General features: G+C 35.3%; 1 protein-coding gene across 3 annotated transcripts in view; it reads right to left on the bottom strand.

Moving 5' to 3' along the window:
• Positions 1 to 1,848: 1,848 nt before the first annotated feature.
• The window catches only part of LOC121371880 (serine/threonine-protein kinase PAK 4-like), a 28,368-nt gene continuing 9,254 nt past the window's right edge, over positions 1,849 to 20,962 (bottom strand). For 2 of the 3 annotated variants that reach the window (XM_041498102.1, XM_041498103.1), the window contains 6 exons: positions 20,184 to 20,372; positions 18,089 to 18,222; positions 15,421 to 15,547; positions 14,210 to 14,335; positions 13,595 to 13,729; positions 1,849 to 12,245 (listed from right to left, as the gene is read on the bottom strand). In XM_041498102.1, the coding sequence (XP_041354036.1) occupies positions 12,084 to 12,245; positions 13,595 to 13,729; positions 14,210 to 14,335; positions 15,421 to 15,547; positions 18,089 to 18,222; positions 20,184 to 20,372 (873 nt within the window). In that variant the 3' untranslated portion in view covers positions 1,849 to 12,083. The remainder of the gene's footprint in view (positions 12,246 to 13,594; positions 13,730 to 14,209; positions 14,336 to 15,420; positions 15,548 to 18,088; positions 18,223 to 20,183; positions 20,373 to 20,962) is intronic. The other variant, XR_005957840.1, reaches the window with a different exon arrangement.

The raw sequence follows: 20,962 nt of genomic DNA, 5'->3' as shown, positions 1-20,962 counted from the left end.
GTTACAGGCCACTGTCGATGAGTATGTTGGTTGCAGTCAGCATTTGCTGTTACAGGCCACTGTCGATGAGTATGTTGGTTGCAGTCAGCATTTGCTGTTACAGGCCACTGTCGATGAGTATGTTGGTTGCAGTCAGCATTTGCTGTTACAGGCCACTGTCGACGAGTCTGTTGGTTGCAGTCAGCATTTGCTGTTACAGGCCACTGTCGATGAGTCTGTTGGTTGCAGTCAGCATTTCCTGTTACAGGCCACTGTCGAAGAGTCTGTTGGTTGCAGTCAGTATTTGCTGTTACAGGCCACTGTGAATGAGTGTTGGTTGCAGTCAGTATTTGCTGTTACAGGCCACTGTGAATGTGACTGTTGGTTGCAGTCAGTATTTGCTGTTACAGGCCACTGTGAATGAGTGTTGGTTGCAGTCAGTATTTGCTGTTACAGGCCACTATCGAAACCCGCTATATTTTTTCTAATGCAGAAAGGGATCTTTTATATGTACTTTCCCCACAGACCGGAAAACACATACCACGGCCGTTGTCCATTTGTGGTGCACCGGTTGGATTGAGAAAAAAAACAATCAGCTGAATGGATTCACCGAGGTGGTTCGATCCCGTGACGCAAGCACCTCGAGCAAGCACTCAACCGACTGAGCTAAACCCCGCCCCCTACGGGTGTGATTCATAAATAGGCCCATACTTTCTTTAAAACAAAAGTAGGGGAATGTAGGAAATAACAGTCAATTATAGAAGTATCAAGAGGTATCACGGTCTAGGAATAGAATGGATGAATGAATAAACGAACGAACGAACGAACGAACGAATGTTTAACGACACCCATCACACACAAAAAAATAGACATAGGCTATTGGGTGTCACAAAATGGTCTAGGAATAGATGCATGATAATAATGAAGGAACTGGGAAGAAAGGACAACCAACAGTAACTGTTCATGTTAGCAGCAGATCGTATGGCTGCAAACGCCTTTGAAACAAAATAGGGATGCCATGTGAAAATTGAACGTTCACGTCTTTTGATCAATAATGGGCAATACCCCCACGATTCGTCAAGCATTCGTTTATTCAACGTGGCATGCTACGTATCAATTTCCCAATGACGATTTTAGGAAGTCTATCACACGTGTCTTGCAACGCCTGGCCAAGTTCAGCTAAAGTAGCTGGCGGTCGTTGACGTCGCTGTACACGTCTGCCGATCATGTCCCAGACGTGCTCTACGTTATGCTGCTGAATGTAGTCATTTACGATATGTGCACGATGGGCCCCGAGCATTGTCGGACAGACGGCGAAACATTGAACATACTGGCTACATCAGGCTGAATTCTACCAGTCTGAAGCATGCCAATAGCCCTAAGGTGTTCGTCACGTCGTAGACGCCACATCACTAAGTCAAAGACAAACAATGCATAACATCCAAAGAACAAAAATTAATTGATGACAGCATAAGCAACTACTAATCACTCAAATAGATTTATCGACAGCTCTGTGAAGTGTCAAAATTCGCAAATGACTCCGTACCCACGTGTACGGAGCTACTGTGTGTTGCACGTGTACATTTTCCGGCTGTGTTTGGGCGTTATGTTGTGTAGCTACGGACGTTGTTTCCTAGGCAGTCATTTTTGAAAGCTGATCTCCGTTTCAGTCATTGGTAATGACAATTTGCATTTTAAATTCCCTACTTTTTTGGAAGAGTATACATGAACATTTACAGTCTAGACGCTATGTATATGAGAAAGATAGCGTTGATTGTTGAGTAGCGAGCTTTTTAAACCATTAATGTAGATGAAAACGTGTTAACACGTTACACCAGGGTACGGAAAAAAACAAATACAACACAGACATTTACTGAAACATACAAATATGTTTATTTCTGATAATGTATAATATATTTATATATAGTTAATATTTCACAAGACGAGTAAAATGGGTTCTATCACCACTGCTATTATACAATGATTTACTGAATGTACACTAAAACACAACCAGTTGAGCGACTCGCAAACAGCCAATAAGCATAGCCCAAGAGCTAGTATCGGAACTGATCATTTAAAAAACAAAGTGGAATATCTTCGGTTGAATAGTCTGACCAATCCAGTGACCACCCTCTAGTTCACGTTTCGCCATAGCCTTTGTCAAAATTATAATTACATAAAGACCTACGGTATGGTCAAAACGTTAATGCGGACTGTATTTATTGGTGGGGTTTTTAAAAAAAAAATCCCTATGGATCTAATCTAAAGTGCAGAATATTTTATATTTATATCACAAATGTTTATTTAATATCAATAAATCCATTACAAGAACTTTTCAATAATTTTTAAAATTATTTGTTCATTGCCAAACAATGAATGGAAATCCCCAATATAAAATCAGACACTGGCTAAGATGACCAATAAACATGCAGGCCTTTAAGCCACATTGCGTGAAAACATCATTTTAGTGTCTCCAGTGTATTGTAATTGGAAATAGCTACTTTTCACAGCTATATAATAATCGGGTTCTGTGTAAGATCTAATGACTAACTGCCGTGATAACTGGACACGAGTTCGTTAGTTTAGTTCTTATATCAACTGAAAGTTCCACATTCAACTTCACCAAGTGTTAGATCATACAATATAATCATCTTAAGAAAACATCTTTAGGTTAGACAGCTGTGTTGCTACACATTAAATATCTTTACCTCTTCCACAGTATAGTGATCATACAAGATACATCTATTCATCATCTGTAAAAGGAAAACTAATTACATTTCTATTATTTAAAATGGGTATTAAAATAAGTTTTAGATACTGAAAGATAAATGTATGCAGACCCAAACACAGAAATAATCCAGCATGGCCTAATAGTGATTACACGGGCGTAGATATTTAATAGATGAATAATGGTCTATTATCACAGCTGTCACATTTGTTCATTTGCATATTGTAATCGGAACGAAGACGTCACAGATACCTAAGTAAAGTGAGCACTAAAAACCTGGCTAAATGTACTATACGACATAGCTATTCTGCATGGTAAATTATACTCTCACAGAAAGAATTACTAGCAGTATCCAAGACTGAATGACTATAAATCTCTCATCGTGGGTGGAATGGCCTACACATTCAGTACTACTACAGTATGTATCACTCCAGTGCTTTGAATAACCATAACCTCATCTCCCCATTAGTTTCTGTATCAACAGACACCAACAGCTGTGGTGATGTGTAAACTATGTCACCGTTTAGTTCATTGTACAACATCCCCATCGCAGTGCTTCATTTTGTCCAGTTTCATCTCACTCTAGACAATTATTATTAAGTTTTTAATTATTTTAATGAATGCCTTATTTAATTTTTAAAAATGCATTTAAAAAAATACACATTAGTACTAATTGTTTATATATTAAAAATACCTTTAAGATTTCATCTTTACTAGTAGTGACAAGCCTTGAACAGCGTTGTTACCTTACTTACTCACAAATATGTTGATAAATGGAATGACTTTAACCAGCCCAGGAAAATGTCATGATTGAAGACGACTTGGAACATTAAAAAACTTTAAATGTATGCCAATATATGCTTCACAGATATAATACACTTGTATAAAAGGGCTTTGTACAATGCTCAATGATAATACACATGCATAAGTTGATACGTGTAACCGAATATGCATGGAGTCTACGAATACATACACCCTAGTGTGAAGTATATTTGTATCTACGGCCCATGATTACCTATTAATACACCTGTTACACAGTTGGGAAGAATACTACACAGAATGTCTGCTGTTTGTCAGTCGTTTATCTACCAGCCAAATCCACACACACAGACCGGAATAATATTTGTAGAAGTTTCCATACAATACAATGTAGGAATCCAAATTAATATGTCTATTTACAAATAATGTACTGTTGCTATTGAGAGTGCACTGTAAACGTATGGTGTAAAATCACACACATTGTAGCTAGAAATAATAATTACACAAAGACTGACATCACCTGAAAATTTAGTGTCCAGTGAGATCACAGTTAACTGTCTTGGTAATTTGCATTAAGTTTTTATTTCATAAATTCATAGATGACTGTGACGTTTATAAATATTGTATAAAACATCTGCTTCCAATTAATCAAACTGTCAATATTTCCTTATTTAGCTATATATTTGTTTATAGACAGTTTTTGAGAAATTAATTGTTTCTAATAAAATTCAAGCTATTAAATGGCTATTAAATGTTATGACAAACGGCTTGGTTTTGACAAGTCTTACCATCTATACTGAATATGTTAAATAAAAACAGAAAATGATGCAGCATGAAAAGGAAATGTGATAACACAAACATAAGCACTTTATAAAATTTTGAAGCAAACTTTGTCTTTGATTTCAACCAGCATATACCTGCATGCACCTGTATATATGTATATGTAACGGGGTATATATACAGATGAAAGGAATATGTGTACTAATACATATCTATCTATTAACAGTGAGATACAAAATCCACCAGTGTATTATATAGTGTATCTAACACTTAAATACAATTCAAATAAAACAAATAATATCAACGGACATGACAAAAATAACATCAGTGTATTGACAAAACAAACAATGATGATTGCATACTGTATACGTGGCTGGTACCATGCAAGATGTTCATACCTCACCAGTGATAAATGAAGTATTACCTTGCTCACCAGTGATAAATGAAGTATTACCTTGCTCACCAGTGATAAATAAAATATTACCTTGCTCACCAGTGATAAATGAAATATTACCTTGCTCACCAGTGATAATGAAATATTACCTTGCTCACCAGTGATAAAAGAAATATTACATTGGTCACCAGTGATAAAAGAAATATTACATTGGTCACCAGTGATAAATGAAATATTACATTGGTCACCAGTTATAAATTGAATATTACATTGCTCACTAGTGATAAATAAAATACTGTAAATTAGGAAATGTTAGCGAGCATAAAATGTTAGCAAATTTTGTGAGGTCATACACACTAATATTTCATGACTCTAAATTTAAAGAGACATACAACAGATTGTTCCAAAATATTTCTGTGCAATTGTTTTGTCTGTGATTAACTGAAGGCACAACAATGGTTACATAGTATTGATTAAACCAAAATATAGCAAAAAACAATAGTTAGCATGCACATTACTGCCATTTTCAACTAACTTCAAGATGTCTCTCTACAACTTAAGCTTATTCTTTTTTTAGTTTCTGATGTGGCTACCTCGCTAAAATTATGTCATTAAAATGTCACTTATTTTGATTTTGCTAAATTTTAAGATCTCTAATATTTTACGATTTACAGTATTACATTGCTCACCACTGAAAAATATTAGATTGATCACCAGTGAAAAAATTACCTTGCTCACAAGTGATAAATGAAATATTATATTGCTCACCAATGATAAATGAAATATATTGCTCACCAGTGAAAAATTAAATTTTACATTGCTCACCAGTTAAAAAATAGCACAATTGTTACCAGTGATAAATTGAATATTACATTAGTTACCAATGAAAAATGAAATATTACATTGCTCACCAGTGATAAATTAAACATTACATTAGTCACCGACGGTAATATAAGTATTACATTGCTCACCAGTTATAAATTGAATATTACATTGCTCACTAATAATAAATGGAATAATACATTGCTCACCAGTGATAAAAGAAATACATTTCTTATCAACTGCTCACCAGTGATATATGAATATCATATTGCTCACCAGTGATAAATGAAATATTACACTGCTCTCCAGTGAAAAATGTATATTACATGACTCACCAGTGATAAATGGAATATTACATTGTCAACCAGTAATAAATACAATGTGTATTGCTCACACATGATGTTATATTGCTCACACGTTAAATTACACTGCTCACAAATGTTATGATGTTTCAATACTGGCAATATCTGGCATGTTATACTTGTCATTGAATTAAGCGATGTCTCAAATACATTAACCAAAAACCATAGCTTCCACTGAATTCTTACTCAATGGTATGTCTGGTCTCACAACAAGCTGTATTGGAGCTTGGGCTTTGTACAGCTTTACAAAATTTCAAAAACAATATGACCTTACAACAGTGTGGAAATTCATTCTTTGTTTTAAAAATAAATAGCCACTTGTTCCGCTGGTCTATCAGCAGTACACACATCTGACAAATATTAGACACAACAATCAAGGTTTATATGAATAACCATTTGTCTTCATTTTCGACCTACACTACTTACAAAGAAAACAATATCCTGTACAGGTAGGTCAAACTGTGAAGACCAGTGCACCAGTCAACAACATTTCCGACCTACACTACTTACAAAGAAAACAATATCCTGTACAGGTAGGTCAAACTGTGATGACCAGTGCACCAGTCAACAACATTTCTGACCTACACTACTTACAAAGAAAACAATATCCTGTACAGGTAGGTCAAACTGTGAAGACCAGTGCACCAGTCAACAACATTTCCGACCTACACTACTTACAAAGAAAACAATATCCTGTACAGGTAGGTCAAACTGTGATGACCAGTGCACCAGTCAACAAGATTTCTGACCTACACTACTTACAAAGAAAACAATATCCTGTACAGGTAGGTCAAACTGTGAAGACCAGTGCACCAGTCAACAACATTTCCGACCTACACTACTTACAAAGAAAACAATATCCTGTACAGGTAGGTCTAACTGTGACGACCAGTGCACCAGTCAACAACACAGTCAAAAACCACATGTTCACTATCATTTGGTTAGACTCTGTACACTATAATACAACTCTGACTCCCTGTATAAAAATATAGTTATGCTATTGATCTGTCTCTAACTAGCATGTTAATTCATGACATCCATCAAGCAGTGCCAGCTACCTGCCCAGCTACAGCTAACTAAAACCGGTATGTACATTGAACAGGTGAACAGTATTTCACAAGGCTTCAAGGAACGATAACTCGGGTTACCTTTTAAAATAGTTAACAGTACCTTGCGCTGTAAGCACAAACAAAAGGCATATCTTGGAATTAAAGAGTTAACAGTACCTAGCACTGTAAGCACAAACAAAATGCATGTCTTGGAATTAAAGAGTTAAAGTGAAGGAATGCAAGAGAAGACAAGAGGAGAGAATCTGTAATCATCACCATGGCGACATATTGCCTTACTACCTACAAGTCTCACATTAAATATGCTTGTCATAAGTTTCATGTTATAAAAATAAAACAGGTACTTTGTTCCTTGTGGCATATTTATGAAATGACTATTTATAAAAACTGTACAAAATAATCAAACATGTTTTAAGAAATACTTTTTATATTAAACTTTTCCAAATAAAAATAATTTTTGGCAGTTTGTAAGCATTTTTCCCCGTTAATTTTTTGAAGTTGTAAAAATAAAATAACACTTCACATCAGAGGGCGTTAAAAATTAGCTTGATGAAAAATTGGGCCACGTTCATTCAACCGTTTGTCGCTAACACTTGCTCGACTTTTTTACCCAACACATTAAACTGAATGACTACTTTAAAAACCAGTGAAAAAAGGTTAGGAAACGTTAGTGAAAAGCTGCTGGCTGAACATAGGCTTGTTCAAATGTATGGAAGAACAAAAATGGCTGCCTGATGAGACCCAAATCTCTCCGCCAAAATCCAGCTGAAGATAGACCTGGCTGTATAATAACCAGTTAAAACTTGTCTATTACTAGTAGTTTAATTTTAATATGTCTACAACTTCAAATTTCAATTCATAAATTCACTATTTCAACATGTAACTGAAATATTTCAATTTCATGACATGAACATTCATTTAATACAAGTATTAGTAACAAGTAAATACTTTTTATTAAAATAATAATAAAAATAAAAATATTAAATTACTGTAGTACACTAACAATTAATGACTAATTTAATTTTCAATAGATTTGTGTGAAACAACATTTCAGACGGAGATATTGTAGTATTGTGTTTCATGCTGAAAAACAAAAACAATTGTGGGCAAGCATGATCTACCCGGTACTTTCCAACATCACAGACGTAAGCGATTGTTACTGTTTTAACACTGGTAGGAAAACTGCAATGTATCCACAGTACTTTCACAGACCAATGATCTTAAACCACTTCCATAATCTATTTCATATAACTGAAACATTTTAAATAAATATTTATTACAGAAATGTGCAATTGGCAAATTCAGTGAATGGCAGTGCAAACCCTAAGTAACGAGGAATTAATACTTAAGACAAGTTCCTATATTCTTAACTCACCTCAGCCATCACTTGTTATTTTCCACAACGGAAATAGATAACGAATGTAAATTTTCAGTTAAATAGGAAATGTAACAGAAATGACCATGTTCACACCTGTAATGGATACATGATTCAAAGCACTTGTTATTCATAATATACAGCCATATGTAAACATATATTACACACTATTATGAACATGATACAGCTTGTAATGTGCCTTGCAGTTTTCAAGAATATTTGTGTGTCTTAAGCATACTGTGGTTTGTAACAATTACACAATACCTATTCGAATTCCAAAGTAAAGCACCAAATTTAATATAACTGCTAGTAGCAAAATATTTCATTTCCAATCTTTTTAAGGAAAAGTGCAAAACACATACATGAAATTTATATTTAAAGTATTATAACCAATATTTTGTTAAATGTCTTTAATTAGGTAAATACACAGAAGCAATGGACAGGTATTTACATAATTTCCAATGAGTATGTGATGATATACTATAAAACAGGTACTTTTTGTACACAATTTATACATCTGTAAGTCAACTCTGAAAATCACATTCATACAAATAATTAAGACCTTAATTATAAAGACTAGACTGAAACTGGCATAAGGGTCAAGGTCTTAATTTCACAAAACAGTTAAGGAATAAAATAAAGAATGATTTTCTTGCATCTACCATAAATGTAAATAGTGAATAGATAACTTTAATGTGTGTAAAACAATAAATCATAATAGTTTTTAAAATCGTTTTTTAAAATTAGTTTTTTGGCATCCACGAAAATCACAAACAGCAAAATAAACTTTATATGAAATTGTGAAAAGTACCCGTTTTACAGTAATAGTGATTAGTAATTTAATAGTCTATTTCCAAAATGTGATATATCGATAGCATATACAAGACAAAACAGCATTAAGATTGTGTTTAATGGGCTTAGGTTGTGTTTTGATAGAAACTAGTGTCATATTGCTGATTTGTACTATAGTATACAGTGCACCTTCACAGCTAACTCACAAAGTTAGAAATTGGTGTACATTGTGTTTTGAAAATGAACTTCTCAATTTTAAGTGATAACAAGCAAGATAAATGTTCAACTAACAAATATATATTTAATTTGTATTAATGGAATGAGAGGAACAGATTATATATATATATATATATATATAACGTCAGCCCATAAGAAACAACTGTCTTGTATAGGCTACGACGTCACTGAGTTTAACATGGGGAGTAATACGGCATTGGTAATATAGGATGTCATATTAATGCGAGTTGGTTAGTTTTAGATCGATATTTTGTTATTAAAACCTTCATTATAAAAGCTTATTAATCTGTAGTGTTAAAATGTATTTAACACATGAAAAAGTATAGATTATTTATGATAAAACTGTCAAATAAAGAAGTTACTTTTTCAGCCATCTTTGTTTGTTCGTGTAAAATAATGGTTTATTTATCGAATAAATGGGAGAAAAAGACTCCCATTGTATGCAGTCATGTGGGAAAGAAAAAGTAAACCCTCCGTGGTGGAAATTTCAACCCTGGGACTCGGCAAGCCTCTTCCCAAGTTGAAATTTCCACCACCTCGGGTGTACTTTTTCTATCCCACATGACCACATATGATGGAGTCTTATTAATAATATATATATATATGTTTCTATACATTGGCCAAGTTTGTGCTACTAATCATGAAAAGTGATAGTTCCACACTTTCACTTGGAACTGGGGGTGGGTGGTGGGATTGGGGGGGGGGGGGGGGTCTTAATTTTTTAACAGTATGAAACATTGGGATAGAGGAGTGCCATCTAGCACACTGCCTTTAAAATAATACCATCTCAAATGAAAAAACCAATCTAAGCAACGCAAATAATTTTATGCTGGTTTGACCACTTCCCCCAAACCCCTTCCCACATCTCGGTGGTCCTTAAACTCTGGTTTTAAGTGTCTTTATAAAGCTTTGGTTTGCGGAGTAGTCTGAGGTAGGTTTCCAGAATGACACAGCAACAGTCGGCCCAGCAACATGTTGTTCTTCGTATAACAACCAGAGTCTAGGCACATCTATCAACATTACTCAAAAGTAATCACTATTATAATTCTGAGAAACAGTCTCACTAGAGTTGTAACGATGCGGGAGATCACGATATGATACGTATACTGATACTTGGGTTATATTGTGATACTTAACTTTTCATATCAATTATCGATAATTAATTGTTTAGTTCAAGTATATGAAACATGATAACCTTAATTAATTTTGTAAGCAAAAAATAAACCTATGGTGTACGTTTAGATATCAATGTCGAGGACTATTAATAGACACCTTAATTACAGGGGAATTCCATCAACTGAATGTTGAAATTACGTTTTCTGCTTGAACTTTTTTACCAAAAATTATTAAAACATGAATGTATTGTATCGTGGCCCTCGTATTGCAATACGATACTGTATCACCATATCGTTACAGCTCTAAATCTCACAGTAACAGTCAATACTAACAAAGAAATGTTTTTTTCATACATGGAAATATTTTTAAAATGCATTTTTCAATAATACAATAAATGCAAAATAAATCAATCTTTAAATAGTTTCTTTTTTTTATCCCCTAAATTGTCAACACTGTTGAACCAACAGCCTTTAGATATACATATCCTGGGTAGTGCTATCAACAGGAAGGTAAAATGATGGCTTTGACAAAAACATGTGGGAATAACCAAGCGAAAACATCTCTTTCTCCATCCAGTAGAAACATTTGTAGAAACATTTGTAAGCCTCTCATAGGACAATATTAGGACCTACTTTCATGAAAACTCACAAAGTGACAAAAATTTAATGCAACAAAACAATCCTTGTAAAACTCATCCAACTGTCCAGGTCTTGTAACCTCCATCAAGATAATATATTTACACACTAATCATACACTTACTATTTTGAATGGATCCCAATTCAAATACTTCAAACATTACAATCTTCTTTTAAAGATGTCTTGACAAAATTCAAAGATAATGAGAAAAAGAGCTAAGAAATCAGTTGAAAGTTCAGCTGTAAAAAAGCCGAGTTAAAAAGCCGCACTGTCGTGTGTGACAGTCGGCGAGTGTAAAGCTGCATAGTGAAAACAAGTTGGGCGGAGACATCTGTGGATGGATTCTTCGTTACACTGTGTGAAAGGCACAACCCAGTTTGATACCACCGACCAACTCAAGTGTCCGACGACCGGTCTCTGTAATCATCTTTTATACACAACACATGACAATTTTACACAATACCTACAAAATAATGTTCAAAAATCATGCAGATGTATTATATTACACTAGCTATAGCTTGTTGCCAGATTACAGACATGTATATACATGCAATATATGCTGTCGTAAAACGATCTTAACTTGTGCAGCAAGCTCGAGGTATATTCCAGCCTATGCAATGTATAGTAAAAGTAGACTCTATGCTGCAATAAGTACTAAAAACATTGCATAGAGAGATGGAATATAAAGACTTTAAATATTTGACATCAACTATGAAATAAAACATAGTTTGACTTCAGTTTTGTTTCCATGTAATCAAAAGCATGTTACATGCCTGCACTGGCTCATACATGCACTACTGGGAAGTAGCTGATGGGATATGTACAAAATTATAGAAAACGAAATGACCACTGTTTGTTTTTTCTAATGAATATTGTAATGACCATCGCTGGTGAGTTACTTTATTAGACTGGAAGAAAAATGCTGCTGGTCTATGATGAGTGCATTTCAAGCAGACACACAGCCAACACAAAGTACTTAGCTCATCTTACTCAACACCTTTAGCGTTGATCCAACAAAGCGTTATCAGTGTGACCGTCAACATGGACTGTTTCTGAACGTACGCATCAAGGGGACAAGACAGGAGGGGGGTCCAGCCTCCCGCAGGAAAGGGTGGTTCAAGAGTTCAGCAGCTGTCGCCCTCTGGGTAGGATCCCGGACAAGCATGCGGTCGAGAAATCCCTGTAACCGTGGTGATACCTGCAAATGTGAACAAGAAGATATTTGTTTCTATATATTATAAAAAATGGCTGGCAATTTTTTTTTTTTATATATCTAAGTATATCAAGTGGTGAGTACTGGATACTACCGTATTTGACCGGAAATAAGCCCAGGGGGCCAAGACAACTCATTGTGAGCTTAGCATGGGGTGGGCTTATTCCCAGACACAGGGCCAGTTTTGTTGGGGAAAACAAATGATAATAATTAAAATAAATAATAATAATTAAATGAACTAGGAAGAAAACAAAAAACGTTCAGTAGCATATCTATTAATTAGTGTTCCATTTGTTATTAATAAATAATAATTATTTGTTAATTAAATTCTGGTTTTTTTACTAGTATCTAATTATCAGAAACACACCTTCTATGTTACAATTACTTACCAGTGAGGTTTATTTACATCCAAAATTTAATGCTGAGAAGACTTAAAACAACATCAATTAACAACAAACTCAATAGCGTATACACACGTTTCTGACACAGACAGCCACCTTACACTACAAAAAATTGTCAATCTACGGTCATTGTTCTTAGCCAATCAGAATATGGTATTTGCTTAATTAGCATTAACTGCGGACCCATTTTGGTCGTAAACCTAGACATTGGTTTTTAGTTCATACTTGGGCTTGGATACTTCAAAGAAATACTGCAGGCATGAAATTGAAAACATTGTTACACACTGTTATTGTTAGACTGCTAAATCTCACTGGTGGTAAAATATTGTGTTACATTTGTGTTTAATTATCTGCAGGAGGTATGACCTTTTAAATAAACTTTGAGCAAACTTGCAATTTCGTGTTATTTATAAGGTGACGAAGTTGGGGGTGGGCTTATTTACCAATGAGGGCCTAATTTCTTAAATGCTATCAAAACGGAGGGGGGCTTATTCAAAGACATGGGCTTATTTCCAGTCAAATACGGTAATAGTGGGATGGGTTTTTTGGTTGATTTTTAATCTTTTGGAAAACTTTTAAAAGACCACATGGACACAGATATGGACCTTTACTAGTACTAGATATTTAGCTGCAATGCCACCTAGCTATTCTCTGTCTTTAGATGCCGAGATGTAGAACACTGTAATTTGTGTCTACTGTAAGTAATCAAATAATCAACGGCCCCGACTCAGGAAAGTGTGGTGTAATGTAAATAGAGATTATTATACGTGCTTGGGTGTCGTACTGATTTTACGAAACGAGTGTTAGGATTTTTGTATTGCCCGAGCAAGAGCGAGGGTAATACATGAATCCTGACAAGTTTCGTAAAATCAGTACGACTCACACGTAAGTGTAATAATTGGATAAATAAACACTGAGAAGTGCTGAGCCTACCTTGTGAGTGTTTTTCAGCTTGGGTGGTGGCATGTCCCTGATCCTCCTCATTGCCTGTAGTGGAGGCTCGTTGAAGAACGGGGGTTCGTTGTCGATCATTTCCATAACCATGATACCCAGCGACCAGATGTCTACCTGTAACACATTAACAAACACTACTCTTTAACTGCAGTGATGACAGGAATCACATTTTTGTCCATTGGTTAATGTACAGACATAGAACACGGAGTTCATGTGGTGAAAAAACTTCTCAAGGAAACATAAATAGGTTGATCTTGCTGTTTACTGAATTTTACATGTAGATGTTCTCAGAAGGTGGTATGGACAACAGGAAAATGTCCCACCTTTAAACATTCTGTTAGTTGCCATTTAAAAAGGGATATCATGGCAATTGGTACCATTAAAATTGAACTAACTATGAAAATAGTTTCATTTTCAAAAGTCTCAAGAGGGGTAGTTTTGGACTAAAATATGCATAATTGGTGTTTTCATTATAGTGGACAGAAATCCATGCTTAGATATTAAAAAACTATGGGTTCAAATCCTAATGTAGTACTAATAAATGTAAAATAGTTGACTAACAAGAGCATGACATCAATATTCTGTTCGACTTACCTCTGGGCCATACGGTAATCTTGAAATAACCTCAGGAGCCATCCAATATGGCGTACCAACGAGGGATTTTCTTTTCTGCAGTTCTTGAGTTACTTGTGCGCAGAAACCAAAATCTGATAACTTCACCTGAACAAAATAAACAGCTGTGTTACAGATTTACTTACTCCAGTTGAAAGAAAATGACACTTAACATGCAACGGTTATTAACCTTCTGACTACTGCAATCGAGATATCTTACCTGACATCACGTCAGTCGACATACTGTACACTGTATACAGTGCATTCTCCAATTCATATTTCCCGTTGTTTTGCACATAACACTCATATGGAACCATTTATTAAGAGGAATCTGAAAACAACTCAGCTTCCTGTGTCTTTAGACTTTTAAATATTTTGAGTTGAAAAAGTGGTTTTCAGCATTTTTGCTTGACAACAATGGCGGCACATCACTGTCATTTTCAGGGATCGACAGCTGATTGTGACAGCTATTTTGATAATAAATTTGATCGTTTTACCAAGAACGAAAATCACCAAATATTGGGATATGAATCGAAGTCCGTTTTTTTTTTAATATTCTGGTCAGAAAGCCAGTGTTATTGGGAATAATGGACATAAATACTGGACAGCTGGCCACAAATGCCTGTAAGTAAACGTGACTTTATTTTTTGCCTAATTTTAATCAACATAAACTGATCTAAAATATAAAAATTAAAAAAATACACTTATGAACTTTATTTTATGTATTTATAAAAATTATAAGCTCGTACCCACTCAACATGGTTTTTGTCAAAAATTAATGTTGCTGTTTATCAGTTATATGGTACAAGACTAGTTATTTGTGAAACTTCAACTGAGATTTATGAATACCAGTCACTGACATCACCTATGTCTACCTATGTTTTCAAAATAAGAGATAAAACCAAGTGTTTTTAGTGTTTCAAATCTGTTAAATTTAAAATTATGGTCATATTTTTAACAGGACTAATTTTAAATACTTTTTAATTCTTTCAAACACGAACCTATACAAAAACAACAAGCAAACAAGTAACACAAGGGAGCTAACTGCATACTGCTACCTTTTCCACTGCTTCACTACTGACAAGAGAGCAAACATTGCTGACAGATGTTATTTGGACAGGAAGGTAAAAACGATAAGTAATGGATTAGAACAAACATGTACAAGCTGTGTAAGAGTGTAAGGAGTTGTCTACCTTGCCGTCATGTGAGAGGAGAATGGAGTCTGATTTGATGTCTCTGTGTATGACGCCGTGTGAGTGCAGGAATGCCAGTGCCTTCAAGCATGCTTTACACACAGTGGCGATCTGTACCTCATCCATTCTGAAAACATAGCACAGACAGTTATACATATTAGACACAGTGGTGATCTGTACCTCGTCCATTCTGAAAACATAGCACAGACAGTTAAACATATTAGACACAGTGGCGATCTGTACCTCGTCCATTCTGAAAACATAGCACAGACAGTTAAACATATTAGACACAGTGGCGATCTGTACCTCGTCCATTCTGAAAACATAGCACAGACAGTTAAACATATTAGACACAGTGGCGATCTGTACCTCGTCCATTCTGAAAACATAGCACAGACAGTTAAACATATTAGACACAGTGGCGATCTGTACCTCGTCCATTCTGAAAACATAGCACAGACAGTTAAACATATTAGACACAGTGGCGATCTGTACCTCGTCCATTCTGAAAACATAGCACAGACAGTTAAACATATTAGACACAGTGGCGATCTGTACCTCGTCCATTCTGAAAACATAGCACAGACAGTTAAACATATTAGACACAGTGGCGATCTGTACCTCGTCCATTCTGAAAACATAGCACAGACAGTTAAACATATTAGACACAGTGGCGATCTGTACCTCTTCCATTCTGAAAACATAGCACAGACAGTTAAACATATTAGACACAGTGGTGATCTGGACCTCGTCCATTCTAGAAAACAGCACAGATAGTTCAACACACTACACTGTAACAGACAGTTAACACATCACAGACAGTTCAATACATTACACACAGTGGCAATCTGTACCTCATCTATTCTAAAAACACATCAAACAGTTCACTGTTAAATCAAGTTCATCTAGTGTTCCGCAGAATATCATCTCCAAGAAAATAAGTCTAAAACTAAGCTTGAAACTAATGTTTGATCTCCACAAATACTGGGGACCCAGCAGTTCGGCTGTAACAGACTTCGATTGTGATCTCCACAAATACTGAGGACCCAGCAGTATGGCTGTAGCAGACTTCGACCTTCAAGGAGAGCTATCACTCTCACTCCCCATCACTCCCCTTAGACAAGTTCAAGGAGACTAATGTGTAGCTCCTCTTGGTATGTGAATTTATATAATCAAGATGGTGAGATCTTAAATAGTTCCCCATAATCTAAGTTAGAGAAGCAATTAATCATTTAAAATTAAGTCCATTTATATTCACCGCATCACAAAACAGGCACTACTTACAAATACACAAAACAGGTACTACTTATAAATACACAAAACAGGTACTACTTACAAATACACAAAACAGGTACTACCTATAAATACACAAAACAGGTACACAAAATAGGTACTACCTATAAATACACAAAACAGGTACACACAACAGGTCCTACCTATAGATACACACAACAGGTACTACTTATAAATACACAAAACAGGTACTACCTATAAATACACAAAACAGGTACTACCTATAAATACACAAAATAGGTACTACTTGTAAATACACAAAATAGGTACTACTTGTAAATACACAAAACAGGTACTACTTGTAAATACACAAAACAGGTACTACTTATAGATACACAAAACAGGAACTACTTATATATACACAAAACAGGAACTACTTATAGATACACAAAACAGGAACTACTTATAAATACACATATATGTATACACACATCTCACACTTTTGAACAGAATATACTCTAGCTTGTGTGTGCTCACACAAAACAATTTCCGCATGGGCAAAAAAGTACTTGCCTCGTATTACTGATTTAGTCAATTTTACACTGAGAGCAACTGCTCTCCTGCATAATTCAAGAAGAGAAGTTTATCGCTCCTGGATTACAGTAAGTCAAATTGAATATATTCCAATCAATTTACATTAAAAAAAAACCTGATTCAAACTTAGATCAACTCAAATTAAAAAAACATATCCATTGTACATAGCACATACTCTGGGGGAAATACCTTTTTTGCTATCAGTTATTTTCCATGTTCATTGACGACACTTTGATGACAATAAGCTAGGCAATAATTAAAAACTCAAATTTATTTACAATTGTCCTAAATGGATGATGTCTACTATTCCTTATATCACAGAAAAACAAACCTCACTGAGTTTTGAGCATATCAAATTTAGGGGCATCGATGACAACCCACATAACATGCTGGCTGGGTGATGTTATCAGTGAACACTCTACCATCATTGACGACAACCCACATAACATACTGGCACGGTGATGTTATCAGTAAACACTGTAGCATCACTGACGACAACCCACATAACCTGCTGGCTGGGTGATGTTATCAATGAACTCTAGCATCACCGACGACAACCCACATAACCTGTTATGTTATCAGTGAACACTCTAGTATCACTGACAACAACCCACATAACATGCTGGCTGTGTGATGTTATCAGTGAAGACTCTAGCATCAATGACAACTCACATAACATGCTGGCTGGGTGATGTTATCAGTGAAGACTAGCATCAATGACGACAACCCACATAACATGCTGGCTGGGTGATGTTATCAGTGAACACTCTAGTATCACTTACAGTTAATGTACTTCAGTGACAGTAATATTATTGACTGAAATATGAAATAACACACTAACCTGCCATGTGTGACGATATCGGTGAGTGCTCCTCCCTCCATGAACTCCATGACAACCCACAGCTCGTCACGCACCAAGAAACTGTTGTACATATCCACAATGTTCGGGTGGTGGTAGTCTCGCATCACAACCACCTGCAACACACAGAGTACCCTCCCTTCATCTCATAATTTAATATTTACATACATATCGACAATGTTTGGATGGTGGTAGTCGGGGCGGCCGTGCGGGTACCACACCCTTCAAAAAAACAAACAAACAAAAACAAACAAACGAAAAGCGAAAGAAAAAAACAAGGGAGTGGGGTGGAGGGGTGGGGGGTGGGAGTGTGAGCTTGGTTACCATACTGTTGTGTGTTGGTAGACTTTGTGGAAAGACATACTCTTTATTTATACGAAATATAAGCAGACTCGTCTTTTAATTGAAACGAAGATGTTATTGGTCTGACATTCACGGGTAGTTCCGGTTTTGCTGAATCGACCAAAGTTTTAATATTATTATTTTAATAAAGATTTCAAGATATACGAAAAACAATAAAGATGTTTGTAAAGTGATCCCCTAATGTCGGATACATTTTTTGTTATTTCTATCTTCATTGAATGAATCGATCGCTGTGATAAAATATTACCACCAGCTGATAAAAAGTTTCGTTTTTGTAAAGGTGGTGAATATATTATTTGGCACCCAAGATAAATGATTTTAATAATAAACACTACCACTTCCGTTATTTGTATAAGCGTTGATATCCCCTCAACATGAAAGGTTTACAATATTTTATAAAGAACTTCCGAGTAAAAATCATCAGTTACAACCAATTATATCTGCATTTGAGGACAAAATATCAGACGATAGTTAGTGGAAACAAAAGACAGAATAACCGTTCTGATCATGTGACAAAAGGGTTTTTTTCAATTGGAGATTGCCGAATCCGTCAAATATAAAAATGTTTTCATTGCTCAAATATAATATAACTTTTATTGTGTGTATTAAACATACAAATGAATACAGGTATGGGGCAAAATAGAGGTTGTTAAAGATACTGATAAATTACGTTGCGCTAACTGTCGTAAATGTTTCGTCAATTGCTTTTTCGTATACAAAGTGCCCTGTTTCGTTTGATGTCCAGTGTGCAGACTGATAGTTGGGGGTTTTTATGTGTGGAAAAAAGTGTGCATTTGGAAATAGCAGAGATAGGTGCTGGAAAATATAATAGGGTGCTGAAAAATAAAGAGGGGCGCAGAAAAATAAAGGAGGGCAGAGAACGTGAAAGGAGGGCAGCAAAATGTAATGGTGGGTCGGGCCGCCCCGCTTAAATGGAGCAGCATGAACACTGGGTAGTCTCGCATCACAACCACCTGCAACACACAGTACCCTCCCTTTATCTCATAATTTAATATTTACATACATATCGACAATATTAGGGTGGTGGTAGTCTCACATCACAACCACCTGCAACACACAGTACCCTCCCTTTATCTCATAATTTAATATTTACATACATATCGACAATGTTCGGGTGGTGGTAGTCTCGCATCACAACCACCTGCAACACACAGTACCCTCCCATTATCTCATAATTTAATATTTACATACATATCGACAATGTTCGGGTGGTGGTAGTCTCAGATCACAACCACCTGCAACACACAGTATCCTCCCTTTATCTCATAATTTAATATTTACATACATATCGACAATGTTCGGGTGGTGGTAGTCTCGCATCACAACCACCTGCAACACACAGTACCCTTCCTTTATCACTTAATCTACTATTTATTTACATGTCTACTATCCTTGAGTTGTGGTATAACTATAGTAAAACAAATCTTAACAAATTAACACTTGCATATATCTCAATAATGACAAACTCTACAGATATGATCAGTATGCATTTACATAGTAAGTAGATGTACATCTGTATTTTATTTATTCATTCACAATACACATTAATGAAATCTTTTAGTACAAAATACACTGATGTGTATGTGTAATTATTGGTAATTTATAAAAGTAATAAAGTATTCAAGACTACTCCACTGAAGAGGAGTTCTCAAAGTAAGAAATCAAGACGACACAACATTAAATCTGTTGTTACCTCGTTGAAGAGCAATTCTCGTCTCTGCTGTTTGCGTAAATCCATCTTCTTCACAGCTACCTGATGACCTTTTGACCTGTCATCAGCAATGCACACAATACCTGTAGAACCTTCACCAATTTTGACAAAGTTTGAAATAAATTCACGAGGATCACCTGGCGTAACCACCATTTGCAATGCTGCTCGAAACTGGAAAAACAAATACCATAGGTTATTGTCAATCTGAGCAAGATGAAGAAATAAGTAATAAAACTACTGTATATTTGTGTACTTATGAAAGTACAATTTAGATTACTGCAATCTGCTCCTAGTTCAAGTCACAATTTGTGAAAATCTGCCATTTTCTAATTTGACTATTGCTAGGTGTGTCAGGACCATATTTTACAATTTACTGTATACCTTCACCTATAAGTCAAATTTTTTTCACCCAAAAATTATTTTATAACTTGGGGGGACGAGGGTAAAAAAAACTAACCCAAAAATACTACCATTTTGGGGATTATTTTACAAGTTTTATTGTTGAATTATGCCCTGTATTTATACTCAAAATATTTTAACTTGAAACATTTATTTTTTATAACCTTTTTTTTTTGCATTAGACCAGTTTTGGTCATGCGAAAAGGTGTGCGATCTCACTCACATGCAGTCCACTTAGTTAAAATAACAGCCATCACTAATAGCAAAAATGTAAACAATACTAACTACCTGTTTCCTGAGTTTATTTTGAAATCTGGTCACTGGCATTAATCGTTGTTCAAACAATCTTTTGTGGATGATTA

This window comes from Gigantopelta aegis, chromosome 4, assembly GCF_016097555.1.
Source record: "Gigantopelta aegis isolate Gae_Host chromosome 4, Gae_host_genome, whole genome shotgun sequence".
Lineage (NCBI taxonomy): Eukaryota > Metazoa > Mollusca > Gastropoda > Neomphalida > Peltospiridae > Gigantopelta > Gigantopelta aegis.
The sequence above is the reverse complement of the archived record's forward strand: the minus strand, read 5'-3'. Positions and strand labels throughout refer to the sequence as shown.